At 48.0% G+C, this 16505-nt stretch overlaps 1 protein-coding gene across 2 annotated transcripts; it reads right to left on the reverse strand.

Moving 5' to 3' along the window:
- Positions 1–7: 7 nt before the first annotated feature.
- Znf7 (zinc finger protein 7) lies at positions 8–14169 on the reverse strand. 2 transcript variants are annotated; one of them, XR_005976140.1, is made up of 6 exons: positions 14096–14169; positions 12878–12921; positions 12235–12361; positions 8727–8843; positions 5615–7429; positions 8–48 (listed from the first exon to the last, which is right to left on the reverse strand). XR_005976140.1 is itself a non-coding variant. In XM_041671681.1 (5 exons), exons 2-5 carry the CDS (start codon positions 12878–12880, stop codon positions 5673–5675), a joined length of 2004 nt encoding a protein of 667 aa, XP_041527615.1. In that variant the 5' UTR covers positions 12881–12921; positions 14096–14169; the 3' UTR covers positions 5483–5672. The 2 variants fall into 2 exon arrangements, 1 of the variants encoding a protein (XP_041527615.1); XM_041671681.1 differs by lacking the exon at positions 8–48 and having other exon boundaries at positions 5483–7429.
- Between the last annotated feature and the right edge of the window lie 2336 nt (positions 14170–16505).

A 16505-nucleotide genomic window follows, 5' to 3' on the forward strand; every position in this document is an offset into this window, starting at 1 on the left:
GCCGCGCACGCGCAGAGGGGCAGCAGGACTCTGGCGCTGTCTTCTGACCTGATTTTTGGGAGAGGAAGCAGAAGTCATTCAGTTTCCGGGATCCTACTCAAAGCTGTACCTGTCCTGCGCATAGGCGGTCCAGTATGAGGGCACACGCTAGAATTGTTGTAGTTGGTGCTACCGAATTACATATTTTAAAATAGTTAGATGGGCCAGGCGACAACTCACGTCTTTATAGCCAGCGCTCAGGCCAGGCATGGTGGCACAGGCCTTTAATCCCGCATTTGGGAGACCTAGGTTGGTGGACGTCTATGAGTTCAAGGCCAGCCTGGTCTACAAAGTTAGTTCCAGGACAGCCAGGACTGTTGCACGGAGGAATCCTGTTTTGAAAAACCAAAAGAAAAGAAAAAAAAATCCAAAAAACAAGAATAACAAAAACAGCACTCGTGAGGTACAGGTAGGCAGATCTGTATGAAATGTAGGCCAGCCTGGCTTAGCTATTCAATTTCTGGGCAGCCATCGGGACCATGCCGATGCCTGTGGCCTGCACTAAGTGAGACCCTGTTTTAAGAACAGAACCCCTAGAAATTCTAGCAAATTTTGACAAAATCTGACAGATTTTGCCTTATTTTCTTTTGAGTGACCTAAACAGACCCCTTTGCCTGTTTTACCTCTTTGCTATTTCCTAAGATTGATTTTTTATTTTGTGTGTGTGGATGTTTTGCCTGTATGTATGTGTGTCTGTGTAACACTGTGTGCCTGGTGCCTATGAAGGTCGAAAGAGGGCATTAGATGCCCTGGAACTAAGGTTGCAGACAGTTGTGAGCTGCCTTAGAGGTGCTGGGAATCAAACCCCTGGGTCTTCTGGAAGAGCAGCTAGTGCTCTGAGCCATCTCTCCAATCCCTCATCCATCCATTCATTCATTTTAAATTTTATGTGTATGTAGTTTTGCCTGAATATTGTATGTGCTTGACATACACACCTGATCAGAGGCCAGAAAAGGGTATTGGACTGGAACCAGGGACAACTGTAAGCTGCCTCATTCCCTCTTGATTGCTTCAACACTTTACAAACCCAATTTACAAACCAAAGTGACTTCACTTTTCCAGAGGTTCTACCTCAAAGATTCTATCCATCATGGGGCTCGGCAAAGCCATTGAAGCCCACCTCATCCCAAGCCCCATATCAACCCTCTTTTTTTTCTTTTTTGAGATAGGGTCTCACTATGTAGTCCTAATTAACCTAGGATATAAACCAGGTCTGCCTCAAACTCATAGAAAACCACCTCCCAAAGGCGTACACAAGCAACCCCTTTTTAAACTCTACTGCGAGGCTGGAGAGATGGCTCAGAGGTTAAGAGCACTGACTGCTCTTCCAGAGGTCCTGAGTTCAATTCCCAGCAACCACATGGTGGCTCACAACCATCTGTAATGAGATCTAGTGCCCTTTTCTGGCATGCAAGCATACATGGAAGGAATGTTATATACATAATAAATAAATCTTTCAAAAAATAAAAATAAACTCTACTGTGACATGTGATGTGAACGAGATGTCCCTGTATTCTCAGGCATTTAAATACTTGGTGATGCTGCTTAGGAGAGCTTAGGAGGTACGGCTTGCTGGAGAAAGTACATCAGTAGAGGTCAGCTCTGAGAGTCTAAAGACTCTTGCCAGCTGCGTGTGGTGGCCCATATTTCTTTTTCTTTTTTTTTTTTCTGGTTTTTCGAGACAAGGTTTCTCTGTGGTTTTGGAGCCTGTCCTGGAACTAGCTCTTGTAGACCAGGTTGGTCTCGAACTCACAGAGATCCGCCTGCCTCTGCCTCCCAAGTGCTGGGATTAAAGGCGTGCGCCACCACCGCCCGGCTGGCCCATATTTCTAATCTTAGCTCTCGGGAGATAAAGAAGTATCGCTGAGTTTGTGGTCAACCTAGTCTACATAGTGAGTTCTATATAAGGCAAGGCTATATAGAGAGACTGTCTCAAAACAAAAAAAATAATTGAATTAAAAATAAAGAGGCGGGACTGGAGAGATGGCTTAGTGGTTAAGAGCACTGACTGCTCTTCTAAAGGATCCAGGTTCAATTCCCAGCACCCACGTGGCAGCTCACGTGGTAATTCCAAGATCTGGAATACATTCAGACAAAACACTAATGCATATAAAATAAGAATAAAAGTTATAAAAATATTTTGAAAAATATAAGGATGCTTGCCGTTTAGAGTTTACTCTCTCTGCTTCCTTTTGGGGTTTGAGACATAAGCCCTCAGACCTCAGCTTCCAGCTCCAGGTGCCACGCATGCCTGCTGCCCTGCTTCCCCACCTGATAATGACTTATCCCTTTGGAGCCATAAACCCTGCCTTTTATAAGCTGCCTTGGACATGATGCTTTTTCACAGTAACAGGACGGTAACTGAGGCAGAAGATGGGACAAGGGAGTCGTCTATTACTGTGAAGGGCTGATCATGTATTTTTTTAAACGAATTTGGAAGGCTTTGGGACTTTGAGCTAGAAAACTGGTTAAATTGTTGTGTAGAAAAATGAATTTTTAAAAAAGATTTATTTATGTGTATGAGTGCGCCATCTGCATGTGTGCCTATGCATCAGAGGAGGGCATCAGATCCCATTAGAGATGGTTGTGAGCCGCTATGTGGTTGCTGGGATTTGAACTCAGGTCCTCTGGAAGAGCAGCCGGTGCTCTTGACTGTTCAGCCATCTCTCCAGCCCAAATGTTTTAATTGTCATGCTGTCCAAATCCACTGAGAGAAACCAAGACTTAGTTTCAATTTAAATTTAAATTAAATGAATTCATCCTTTGTTTTTCACGGTTTTTCTGTGTAGTCCTGGTTGTCTTAGAACTCGCTCTGTAGATCAGGCTGGCATCAAACTTAACAGAGATTTACTTACCTCTGTCTCCCAAGTGCTGGGGTTAAAGGCATGTACCACCACGGCCTGCTTCATCTTCTGTTTTTTATAGTTAGCCCTCCTCCAAACCCAATTTGAGCAGCCAAGGTGCTTTACAAAACACAACCCCAGGGTAGAAGTGTGGCTCAATGGCAGGAATAAGGCAAGGCCCAGGGTTCCAATCCAAGCTCAAGCTTTAGGAAGAAAACCTAAACGGCCCTGTAAGGTTCTCCGAGTGGCATCCCATATTCTAGAATAAAATGCCAAATCCTAACTGGGCTTACAAGCTGTGGCCCATGCGCCACTCTCCCATCTCATTCCGTGTACCCCAATTCCAGCGTCCTGGGTCATGGCACAGTGTTCCACAGCCTGAACCATTCCCCTCTTGACAGTGGCCTCAAAAGGTCTGTTAGGTAGACATTCAGGAGCAGAACTGAGGGACACACATCGGGAGAACACAGATGGTTTGTGGTCCTTCCCTTGGTCCAGACTGTCCGTCCATTCTCTGGCCTCCCCTGGCTGGTGAAGAACTGGGTAGGTGCTAGTGTGGTGTGGCGCCTGCACCACAGGATGGTTTGTGAGTCGGGCAAGGGCTGGAAATTGAAACACACACACACACACACACGGGGGGGGGTATCCTTGAAACAAGAATGCCCCTATATTGTGTTCCAGGGCAGCTTATATAGGGCTCTCCTTGACTAATGGCCATGCCCTAACTGTTGAGATTTTTGAGCTGCAAGCCCACCAGAAACCACTCCCCTGCCATCAGGCACTCATGAGGGTCTTGTGCTCAGAGCAGCTGCAAACATAGAAAAATAAGTTGTTTACTCCGGCAGGTAAGGGGTCACAGGAAATTCAGGGTCTGCAGACCCCAACAGTGTAGGTCTGCTGTTTGTAATTGAGGGAGAGGATGTGCACGGTGCTTTCTTATCATTCCTCTACCTGGGGTGTTGATGTACACATCTGCATATTAGTTCTTATGACTACCCCTACGGCAGAACATTTTCAGATAACTAGCTCGGATTTTAGAATGGGAGATATTCTGGGTCACATAAGCAAGCTCCTGAACCCCAACATGACTTCAAGCCCTCGTCAGGTGGTCATGGTACTTCTACATTGGTATCTACATTTCTGCATTGGTATTTTGCCTGCATGTCTGTGTGAGCGTGTCAGATCCCCTGGACGTGGAGTTACCAGCAATTGTGAGCTTCCATGTGGGTGCTGAGAATTGAACCCAGGTTCTCTGTGAAAACAGCCTGTGCTCTTAACCACGGAGTCATCTCTCCAGTTCCTGGCCATGGTATTTCTTTTTTTTTTTTTTTTTTTTTTTTTTGGTTTTTCGAGACAGGGTTTCTCTGTGGTTTTGGAGCCTGTCCTGGAACTAGCTCTTGTAGACCAGGCTGGTCTGGAACTCATCTCTATGAGTTCCGCCTGCCTCTGCCTCCCGAGTGCTGGGATTAAAGGCGTGCGCCACCACCGCCCGGCTGGCCATGGTATTTCTAAACCTAGCATTGGTGTATTCCTAATGCTGGCGTTCCATCCCCACCTAAAAAGCATTCAGGAACCATACCTGCCTCTCAGAATAAGGGGGATGCGGTCCTGAGTGGCTGTGGTGGAGACAGATTTTCAGAGGCATCAACTGGGGGTAAAGCTGTAAGTCAGGGGTAGAGCACTTGAATAGCACACTTCAGCCCTCGGTTAGTACCTCAGACAGGACACTGAGAAGGGATAAGGTGAAATGAATTCCAGCATCTTTGCTTTTGGCTTCCTTTTCAATGAGTTACAGGGTTATTCCCTTATGTTAAGGAACTGGTCCAGAGGGAAAACATTTGGGGTTACTACTTATGTAAACGCAGGGTCTCTGTGACTGTTTGCATCTTCCTGGGTGCTGGGATGGCAAGTATGTACCAGCAGACCCGGGTTTGGTGGCTTCACTCAAGCTGCTTCTTACAAGAAATCCTGATATTGATTTCTCATCTGTAGGACAGAGATCTCCTCCAAGTTCAAAACACAGCTACACGTGGAGTGGGACGCACACTTTACTTAATGGATGAATGCCAAACATTCCAGAAACAAAACATTATTTTCATAAGTAGAATATTTTTTGAGAACAAATCTGAATCTCCCCCAGCAATCTCAAGTTTCTGTTAGCATAAATTACTCAAATAAAATAAGGCTTCAGGTTTATTCAGTTACATATTTATAGTGTGGCGGTCTGAATGAGAACGACCCCATAGGCTCGTATGTGTGAACACTGGGCCCTCAGTTGGTGGAGCTGTTTGGGAAATTAGGAGGTGTGGTCTTGAAGGAGATGTGTCACTGGGGGTGAGCTTTGAGTTTCAAAAGCCTCTCCATTCCCAGTTAGTCCTCTCTGCTTAGTAACTGTCTCAAGATGTGAGCTCTCAGCTACTGCTCCAACACCATGCCTACCTGCCTGTCTCCTGCCCTGCCCCCACCATGATAGCCATGATGCTCCCTGGAACTGTAAGCCCCAAATAAACTTTTTTTTTAAAGATTTATTTATTTATTTATTTATTATGTATACAGTGTTCTGCCTGTGTGCATACCTGCACCCCAGAAGAGGGCACCAGATCTCAGTACAGATGGTTGTGAGCCACCATGTGGTTGCTGGGAATTGAACCCAGGACCTCTGGAAGAGCAGCCAGAGCTCCCAACCTCTGAGCCATCTCTCCAGCCCCCCCAAATAAACGTTTTAAATTTACCTTGCCTGTAGTGTCATCACAGCAATAGAAAAGTGACCAACACACTTAGGTGAATGATTTATCCCATGTGAATCTTTTGGTGCTGAGTGAGCCTGGAGCTCCGATTAAAAGCTTTGCCACAAGTGTTACATGTGTAAGGCTTCTCTCCTGTGTGGATCCTCTGGTGTATGATCAGGTGTGAGCGCCATCTGAAAATCTTGTCACACTCGTCACACTGGTGCAATTTCTTTACAGTGTTCACTTTTTTAGAATTCAAAAAAGTGTCACTTTCAACCGTGTTTCCAAATTCACAGTACCACTGGGCTCGAGTGTGGATCCTCTGGTGTTCAATGAGGTATGAGCTCCGGCTGAAGGCCTTTCCACACTCACTGCACTCATAGGGCTTCACTCCAGCATGGATTATCTGGTGTTGGAAAAGGGTTGAATTTTGACTGAAGGCTTTTCCACACTCGTTACACTTGTAGGGTCTCTCTCCGGTGTGAACCCTCTGGTGGATGGTGAGCTGCGTGCTCATACTGAAGGCTTTCCCACACTGCGTGCATTCATACGGCTTCTCTCCCTTATGGATCCTCTGGTGATAAATGAGACTGGAGCTCTGGCTGAAGGCCTTCCCGCAGTCATCGCACACGTAAGGCTTCTCCCCGGTGTGGATTCGCTGGTGCTGAATAAGATGGGAGCCCTGGACAAAGCCCTTCCCGCAGTCGTCACATTTAAACGGTTTTTCTCCTGTGTGAGTTCTCTGGTGGCGAATGAGCCGGGAGCTACAACCGAAGGCTTTGGTGCACCTGTTGCACTTGTAAGGTTTCTCTCCGGTGTGGATCAGCCGGTGCTGGCTCAGGCGAGACACCCACCTGAAAGCTTTGCCACACTCCTCACACTTGAATGGCTTCTCTACAGTGTGATTTCCCTCATGGGCAACGAGGCTTGAGTTCCCTGAAGTTCTTGGCATTTGAGATTTCTCCCCACTATGCATCCTCTGATGCTGGGCTAGAGTTGAGCTCTGGCTGAAGGCCTTGCCACACTCCCGGCAGGGGTAGGGCCTCTCTCCAGTGTGAGTCCTTTGATGTCTGACCAGCTGTGATTGCTGGCTGAAGGCTTTCCCACAGTCTTGACAACTATAGGGCCTCTCTCCTGTGTGAATTCTCTGATGATGGATAAGGCTTGAGCTCTGACCAAAGGTTTTCCCACACTCCTCACATCTGTAGGGCCTCTCTCCTGTGTGGATTCTTTGATGCTGAATCAGTTTTGAGCTCAAACGGAAAGCTTTCCCACACTCAACACATTTAAATGGTTTCTCTCCGGTGTGGATTCTTTGATGCTGGTTGAGTTGTGAGCACAGCCTGAAGACTTTCCCACATTCCTTGCATTCATAAGGCTTCTTCCCAAGGCAGTTACTTGTGTGCGTCTCCTCTAAGCAGTCAGCTAGGTTTCTTTGGCACTCTTGACATCTGTATGCTTTTCCCTGTCCACTCACTTCCACATATGGATCCAGGTTCAGAGTTGGTTTAAAGACTCTACCACACTCTTCACAGTTTTCTGATGTCCCTTTCACACTGTTTCTCTGTTTGTCAGGCTGAGAACCCAGAACAGTGGCCTGTAGCTCCTTGCTTTCCTGGACAGTGTCCTGGGGAGCCATAGTCTCATTACTGAGATGATGTTGCTGGGAAAGGGAGCCACTCACTCCTAGGCCAAGGCTATTCGAGCAGTTCTCCGACAAGACTGTGGAATCCAAATGGTCTCCAAAGGCAGGAATCTGCTTTTCGGGAATGTTCATGTACTCACAGGTCTGCTTGTGATTGGTTCTAATAGTAGAATCTGAAACAAGCACAAAGTAGAAACATTCTTGACATCTGAGCTCGGGGAGAAGGCAAAGATGAGCAGTGCCTTGTGGGAGTGTCAGCACTACAACACCCCAGTGGAAAGATGAGCAGTGCCTTGTGGAAGTGTCAGCACTACAACACCCCAGTGGAAAGATGAGCAGTGCCTTGTGGGAGTGTCAGCACTACAACACCCCAGTGGAAAGATGAGCAGTGCCTTGTGGGAGTGTCAGCACTACAACACCCCAGAGGAAAGATGAGCAGTGCCTTGTGGGAGTGTCAGCACTACAACACCCCAGTGGGAAGATGAGCAGTGCCTTGTGGGAGTGTCAGCACTACAACACCCCAGTGGGAAGATGAGCAGTGCCTTGTGGGAGTGTCAGCACTACAACACCCCAGTGGGAAGTGTAGCAAGGAGATAGAAGGGGAAATGCTCACAATTTAGTTCACTGGACAGTGATGGCATACTCTGTCTACAAGGCAGAGGGCTGAGAGTTTCATGTCCTAAGAGGGTCTACAAGAAGTGTTTCACCCTATAGGGCACTGAGGAGGGAATATCTTAGAGTAAGCAAAACAGACTGGACAGAACAAGTCTGAGGACAGAATTCATCAGAGCAGGTCAGCGACCTGCAAACATGCTAGCTGGCAAGTGAAGACAACAAGGGTGTCTGACCAAAACACAGACAGGAATGTTGAGACCCTGGCTGAAGAAGAGGTGGTATCTTAGCAGGAAGATCCCAGAGCAGAACTGGGTGCTCAGCCTATCCATGGCTGGCCTCTAAGGTGGACTTCTCTGAAAAGAACTGAAATTGCAAACCCACATCTGGCAAGCCTTGCTATAGGTGTGATGGTTACTGTCATGTTGGTACAGTCTAGGATTACCTGGAAAGAGGGAACCTCGACTAGAAACTGCCCAGGTCAGGTTGGCCTGTGGCCATCTGTGAGTTTGTCTTGATTTTTTGTTTGTCTTTGTTTGATGATTTATTATGGACAGACCTAGGCAGTTTTATCCAGACTGCACAAGGAAGTGGGCTGAACACAACCGGAGTGTAAGATGGAAAGCGGTGTTTATCCATTGTGCTTCAGTTTCTGCCCTGACTTGGGGCCTGGAAATGTAAACCACAATGAACCCTTTCCTTCCGAAGCTGGTTTTAGTTAGAATGTTTGATCATGTGACAAAACAGATACGAACACTAAGCCATTGGCTGAGTGACCACACCCAGTAGTTAACATTGATTTTTCTCCCTGGGGAAAGGTCCTTATTCAGACCTTCTGTAACAGGGCCTAGGCCTTACCTGTCTGGCAAATCCATGGTGCCTCTGTCCCCTCTGCTCCCTGTAGGTCAAGGACCCATGGCTCTTGTCCTTGCTCCAGTCGAGAGATCAGTTCAGGCTTAAAGACCAGGAATCCTGCTGTGTGAGGCAGAGAAGGAGAGGATGGAAACACAGCCAGGAGTCAGTCCTGCTCCTCGCTCCCAGTCATGAAGAACAGGAGCTGCTAGACTATGCAGAACCTATCGGGAGGGTGATGAGGGACGAGGCTGGATACATAGCAGCCCCTTCACTCTAGCTCCTTAGATTAGACAGGAAGGGGCACCCAGACTTCCACAGTCTTCAGGGAACACTGTCACTGAAGAAGAGGCCAGATCTAGTTGGGGTACAAGAGGCATAGGAAGCTTAAGCCCAAGACAGCACCACATTCTGCAAAGCCACGGCCGTTTCTTCCCCCAGTTCAAAAGACAAGGATACTCCAAGAGGTAGGGGTAGCCAAGAAAAAAAAAACCTTAAAATTAGTAAGCAATTAAATAAATGAAGAAGATTTCAAATCACAAGTACTGGATCCAGACTCCATTTATGGCCAGTTCATAGAAGTGAGGAAGGTGTTGATCCAATCAGGGATCCACAAAGCAGGCCTAGACAGATGGCTAAACAGTGAAGAGCATTTGCTCCTCTTCCAGGCCATCTCCTAGCACCTACACAGCAGCTCTCAAACGTCTATAATTCCAGTTCTAGCGGTTCACAGACATACATGTAGGCAAAACACCCATACACGTTGAAAAAAAAAAAAGATAATAGCGTTTGGCTTCTCACAACATGGAAAAAGAGGCAAAGGCGTCTGCGAGATCCATCAGCCATGTCTAACCTGCAGCCCACTGTCACACACGACAAAGACAGTGATGAATGAGGCCCAAGAAAAAGTCATGAACTTGACTGAAATGTGAAACGTCTGTTTGTTTTGTTTTGGCAACTCAACTGAAAGGTTCGTGAATGTCAACCTTGTGAAGGGTATCATGTCACTATATCAAAACGTTAAACAAATGGTACAGTAATAGGTTCAAGTTTAAGTAAAGGCAGGCCCCCACGCTCATCAGAAAACTCACAGCATTTCTCAAAAAGAAATATGACCAAAGTTAACATGAGAAGAGGAGAAAATAATGCAAGTATCGTTAGGTATATTTTTTTCTTTTTTTTTTTTCTGAGACATGGTTTCTTTGTTTAGCACCCACCTGCCTCTGCCTCCCGATGCTGGGATTAAAGGTGTGTGTCACCACCATTAGCCTCCTAGCAACCTGGTGGTAGAAAGGACAGGCTGCCAGTGTGCCCGTGTGGGTGTGGCTAGAACCTCAGTTAACCAGTGCTGCAGCTGAACATTAGCATCATCACAGAGAGACATGCAAGTCATTTACCCTGTACTCTTCCAAACTCTCCTATGCTAGTGCCATGATACACATACACTTGTCATCTCAGCAACCACTCAGGCGGCGGAGGCAGAAGGGCTGCTTACAAGCCCGGGAGTTCTAGGTCAGACTGGGTAGCAGAGTGAGGTGGCTATCTCAAAAAGAAAAAAAAAAAACATTCAGTAACTTGGCGCTGAAACGTGAAGCTACTGTCGAAGCAGAAACTACGGGGAAAGAGCAACATTTACTTTGAAACTGGGTAGCTTGCCTAATGGAGCGCGGTTCCTCACAGGCACATTGAAGGTGTATGTGCAAAGGGTCTGAGACAAGACAACATGCAGATGAAGCTGCTGCTCACTGAGCAACTCACAAAAGAAAAGGCCACTATATACTAGGCAAGAAAGCTTAGGGACTGACCCTACAGAAGGCTAAACCCTAACAAAGAAAGAAAACCATCATCATTCCTGGCAGCCCAGGACCCCAGGGAAAGTAGAGAGGGACGATCGAGCAAGTCCTGGCCACTGTACTCCGTGTGTTTTCTTCCTATCAGAGCGACGTGTGATACGTCATATGTGAATCTAAGATAGCACTTGCAAAGTACTGAGTGTGTTTAAATTGTGGGTGGTATAAATCAGTAGTACATTTAATAATGCGCTTTTTAACATGTCGCCTTGGTTTTGGTGAAATCTAACACAAGATATACTGAACATCTAAACACCCACAAGTCAGCAAGGCACAACAATCCGTTTTGTTGTTGTTTGTTTTCTAAGGCAAAAGCGCTACACAAGTACATGATTTCAGAACCTAACAGAGTAATAAGCAAGGATATGACAGGATGCCTAAACTCTCAAAGACTAGACAAACACAAAACCAACACAATCTTAAGTTGTTTTGCTTTCTTTTCCTTTGTCTTGTTTAGTTTAGTTTAGTTTTGGTATTGTTTTCAAAACAGGGTTTCTGTGTAGCCCCGACTATCCTGAACTTGTTCTGTAGACCAGGTTGACCTCAAACTCAGGGATCACCTGCCTCTGCCTCCCAAGTGCTGGGATTAAAGACGTGCGCCACCACCGCCTGGCTTGATTTGTTTTTCTTTTTGCTCTCTGTGGTACAGGGATTGACCCCAGAACAACTTTGTGTGCGACAGAAGAATGATCAACCACTGACCTGTATACACTCCAGCCCTTGCTGTATACTACTTAAGACATCAGAAAACTGGGTTTTGTCAGGTTGTATGGGATGAACAGTTATAGACCTGGTCTAACACAGACAGAAGTACCTGGTAAGCCAAATTCCTCCCATCCCCACCTACCCCACTCCTGGCGCACCAGCCCAGGCATCCTCTCAAGAACTCAGGATACTCCCATATTGTAGACGCCAACATGAGGATGGGGCCAGCCCTGAAGCGGGCTCAGCAGCAGGTGAAACGCTTAGCAACCAGCAGGTAAGACATACATTTTACCACGAAGCTGAAACAAACTACAGAGTGGTATGTGCTGGAGCAGCCTGCAGAGAAGGTAGCAAGAACGGGAGTGATCTGACGGCAGGACCAAAGGAAAGATTGGACTCAAGGTATCACTGACACTCTGGTTCCAGAACAGTTTTCTCTGGAGACTCCTCGAGCTAACAAAAAGATTGTTTTTCTTTTTCTTTGTTGTTGTTGTGTGTGTGCGTTTTAAAGCTATTTCAAGTATGGGTTCTATTTCTCACATGGTAATTTATTTATTTATTTAATTTATTTTTTATTTTTTGGTTTTTCGAGACAGGGTTTCTCTGTGGGTTTGGAGCCTGTCCTGGAACTAGCTCTGTAGACCAGGCTGGTCTCGAACTCACAGAGATCCGCCTGCCTCTGCCTCCCAAGTGCTGGGATTAAAGGCGTGCGCCACCACCGCCCGGCCCTCACATGGTAATTTAATAAGCTTAGGAAAAACAGAGGTTTTACTAGTTCCCAGAAGTGTCCCTACCTAGTAAGGACTAAGCTGGGTGGTGACATGTATAAAGCCTGGAACAGGGCTGGCACACTCAGACTCAAGGTTTAGCCCCTAAGGCGGGGCAGTTAGCATCCACATCCCCTGTCTCTGACAGGTGAGTGGTGGATGTATGGACTGGATCCCCAGGTGTAGCCTCACCTAGTCCAGCCACACTGCTGTGGTTCTCCAGCATCACCTCCCTGTAGAGGGCCCTCTGGCCAGAATCCAGACATTGCCACTCCTCCTGAGAGAAGTGCACAGCCACGTCGCCAAATGTCACCGCCTCCTGAAATCAGGACAGAAGTCCGTAGGTGCCAGCTCCAATCTGGCACTACAACATATCTCAGGCAGGTGACCCATAAGATCGGACTAGAGTCACAGGGGTCCTTTCAACTCTTAAATCAAAGGTGGAGAGAAGGGACTTAGTCCACGGTAGTGATCGTAATTCCTCTCCATCATAGTGGAGAGAAGGGACTTAGCCCATGGTAGTGATGGTAATTCCTCTCCATCATAGTGGAGAGAAGGGACTTAATCCATGTAGTGATGGTAATTCCTCTCCATCATAGTGGAGAGAAGGGACTTAGTCCATGTAGTGATCATAATTCCTCTCCACTGAACAGGCACAGCTAGGCTCTGGTCTGGGTAGACATTTACTCCCTGCCTCAGACACTGAGCCTGGCAAGAGCCACAGGGAGGGCCAAAGCTAGAACTGTGTTCAGGCCCAGTGGAAAGGCAGATCCCCAAAGTAGGAAGTGGAGGCTTGACAGAACCAGTGGGGGATGCAGGGAGCCAGGCTTCCTACCATCAGATTTGGAGGGTGGGGTCCACTTGCCTTGACTCAGACACCTGTGAGAAATTATGAAAAGACGAGAGGTCAGGGCGGAGGAGGCTCCCAATTCCCAGAGTAATCCAGGGGTTTCTGCATCCCCTGCTTCTTCACCACCAACCCCAGGCATACAGGGACACCAGACTTGGGCAAACACAGCCCTGACACTTGAGTATCAGCCACCGAGCCCCTTGCCTGTGTGGGGGAGCGGGGTTGAATCACTTCACAAACACATTAAGAATGGTTGCCACACATTCAACTAAACCACGGGAGAGGCAACCGTGAATTTGCAAGAAGTTTGCCTTCATGAGACACCTAGAAGAGACAAATAACCACACATAAAACCACAACTGTGATAGTGCTGAAGGAAGGGGACTAGGAACATGGTTAAACTAGAAGTCCTGGTAAACTCCGAAATAGTCTTCCCCCAGGGGCTCGGGCCAAAGTACTGGTAGAACCAAAGAAAGCAACCGAAGCAGTTAACCGGAAGCAGGAGACAGGGTTTAGGAGAAAGGATTTCAAGGGGAAAAACTGAACCCCTGTTCACAAGGATCTAAATTCCAGAATAGGCTATAGCTGCCCTAAGTCATAAGGATTCCAGAAGTCCACCTCAGCCAAAGCAAAGCAAAGCCCTTAGGCCCCTCCCTAGCCCCACCTCCCCCCACCTCCGGGCGGGGTCAGAACGGGATGACGCTGGCTTCCTCGGTAGCTTTTGGACAGGTGTCAGGCCATTGGCTGGCCCAAGCAGCAGTGAACACTGGAAAAGCATTCCTCCCTCAGACCCCAGCATTTGGACAGCCAATGGGAAATCGCGGTCCCAGACAGAGGACAAACCCTGAGCTGCCATCTGAGTCCAAAACCCTGACAACACTTTCAGCCTCTGTCACTGACTCTAGGCTTTCAAGGTGCAGAACTGGGGGGGGGGGGGGGGGGGGATGGTCCCAGGAAGTGGTTATTCGGGAAACTAGGGAGGCGGCAGGCGGGTCCAGTCCTGGGGGGAAGCCGCCTAACTCAGGCCCAACACTGGAGCTCGGGAGCAGGCTGGAGGGGCTGTGGTGCTCGGCTATTCGACTCGCATCCGCGGGGACCAAGTCCCGAGCCAGGCACTGAAAACAGCCCCGAGCCGCCCACGCCTCTCATCTCTTCTGGGGGCCCCTTGCCCTGACGACAAGGAATGCAATTGCGCCGACTCACCCAGCCTGGGCGCGTCTGGGACCCGCCAACAGAGCGAGCCGCCGGAAACAGCTTCGCACGCCCATCCCTCCGCGTCCCGCCCTGTATACTTCCGCCCGTTCAGATCCGCTCGCCGGCCAGAGCATCTCGCTGGTTCCCCATCCCCGCCCCCGAGGTTACAGGAGTAGGGGCGGGTCCAGATGCGCGTGCTCGCTCCCTCCCTCTCTCTCTCTGCCGGTAAAGAGCTGGGCTAGCTGGTATTTCAGGCTAACCCTGACGAAGCGTAGCCCAGTTAGCTTTTGCTTAGCTTTAGAAAGAACTAATAAGCTCCAGAAACCTTTACCCTCCGGAGGCAGAGCGCACTGGCCCGGCTGTCCAGGGGGTGGCACAGGTAGGGGAAGCAGGAGGCTCGACGGGGTCTACCGCAGCTGTGGGGCCAGATGCACTAGGACCTGAGAGGCTGTGGAGGGGGATCCTCAGTGGAGGTCTCTTGCCCACTGCTCTAGTCTGGATGTACTTCAAACTCTCCTCAGCTGTTGCAAAAAGGAGCCGCGCAGTGTCTGAGCTCCCAGACCACACATCTGAGACTCAGAAAGAGAGCAGAGGTCACTAACAGGATCTGAAGATACACACAAATGCCAAGACGAAAATGTGAAAAAGTAAGGTAAAGTCTTACTTCAACCATACATCTTCAACCTCGGTGACATAGAGTGAGACCAAGCTGGGCCAGCCCACCGGAGATGTCTACCCCCAAAGCCTTCCTTGGAGCCAAACACCCCGGGTGTCTCATGCTTTTTGTAATATCCTTCCTTAGTCGATTTTTCTTCTCTGTCTCTGTCCCCACCCCTTGACAGGATTCCAACATATAAACCAGGCTAGCCTAAAATTCACTTTGTAGTCCAAACTGGATTTAACCTGCAATCCTCCTGCCCCTGCCCCCAAGTGCTAGAATCCATGCCAGCGCCTTCTTTGGTTAGGTAGACATGGAGGTTAAAGCATAATATTCAGGCTGAAGAAGGAAAAGGGTACACTTCTGATGAAAGATCCTGCCTGGCCTCACTGCCCCCTCCAAAGCCTTTACCCAAAATCCCTTAGAGTCCTTAAGCCCCAAAGTCAGAGTTTTGAGAAGAGAGTACCTCTTAACTTCTCAAGAATGCCGGCTCCTGAGTAAATCTGATTCCTTCTTCTCCCAACTCTCCTTGCCCAAACAGTGTTCTTAAACTATAGGAGAGCCTGGGCCTTATCTTCTAGTACCTAGGAGAAACTAGCAAAGGGGATTAGAGGTTGGCAAAACATAAAGGATAGTGTTATTGGTGATGAGGATATGAGTGTTTCAAGGAGGATAGGATAGAGGGGCCTGTTGTGTTAGTACTGCTGAGAGAGTGTGAGACGAAAGGAAGGGGAGGTTTTTTTTTAATATTTATTTATTTATTATGCATACAATATTCTGTCCAGACCTCATTACAGATGGTTGTCAGCCACCATGTGGTTGCTAGGAATTGAACACAGGACCTTTGGAAGAGCAGGCAATGCTCTTAACCGCTGAGCCATCTCTCCAGCCCCCGGAAGGGGAGGTTTTAACAATATCTGCGGGCTATTAGGAAGGAGAGAGAGGGTGTGTGTGTGTGTGTATGTGCTCGCATGCTCATGAGTGTCACCTCCAAACTGAAGGCTTTTGGAACCACCTGATCTTTATACTATGTCCAAAGACATAAGACTTCTGTTTCCTTGACATTTTATTATGTGTTTACTTTCTATTTTTTTTATTTATATGTATATGCAGCTGTAAGAGTGAATGCTATAGAAGCCAAAAGAGGGTGTAGGAACCCCTGGATCAGGAGTTACAGACAGTTGTGAGTCACCTGATGTCAGTGTAGAAACCCCTGGATCAGGAGTCACAGACGGTTGTGAGTCACCTGATGTCAGTGTAGAAACCCCTGGATCAGGAGTCACAGACGGTTGTGAGTCATCTGATGTCAGTGCAGGAACCCCTGGATCAGGAGTTACAGACAGTTGTGAGTCACCTGATGTCAGTGTAGAAACCCCTGGATCAGGAGTTACAGATGGTTGTGAGTCACCTGATGTCAGTGTACAAACCCCTGGATCAGGAGTTACAGATGGTTGTGAGTCACCTGATGTCAGTGTAGAAACCGCTGGATCAGGAGTTACAGATGGTTGTGAGTCACCTGATGTCAGTGCAGGAACCCCTGGATCAGGAGTCACAGACGGTTGTGAGTCATCTGATGTCAGTGCAGGAACCCCTGGATCAGGAGTTACAGATGGTTGTGAGTCACCTGATGTCAGTGTAGAAACCACTGGATCAGGAGTTACAGACAGTTGTGAGTCACCTGATGTCAGTGCAGGAACCCCTGGATCAGGAGTTACAGATGGTTGTGAGTCACCTGATGTCAGTGTAGAAATCGCTGGATCA

Source organism: Microtus oregoni, unplaced genomic scaffold, assembly GCF_018167655.1.
Source record: "Microtus oregoni isolate MIOR12 unplaced genomic scaffold, Mior012 000022F_ref0000154, whole genome shotgun sequence".
Lineage (NCBI taxonomy): Eukaryota > Metazoa > Chordata > Mammalia > Rodentia > Cricetidae > Microtus > Microtus oregoni.

Bases quoted from the DNA above. Each gene is read 5' to 3' on its own strand.
- Znf7 (XM_041671681.1), bottom strand. The intron at 8,844-12,234 runs GTGAGGCTACAC...TGCCTCACACAG, and splicing joins CAGCAGTGTGGCTGGACTAG to CAGGATTCCTGGTCTTTAAG. The intron at 7,430-8,726 runs GTAAGGCCTAGG...TGCTTGTTTCAG, and splicing joins ACCATGGATTTGCCAGACAG to ATTCTACTATTAGAACCAAT.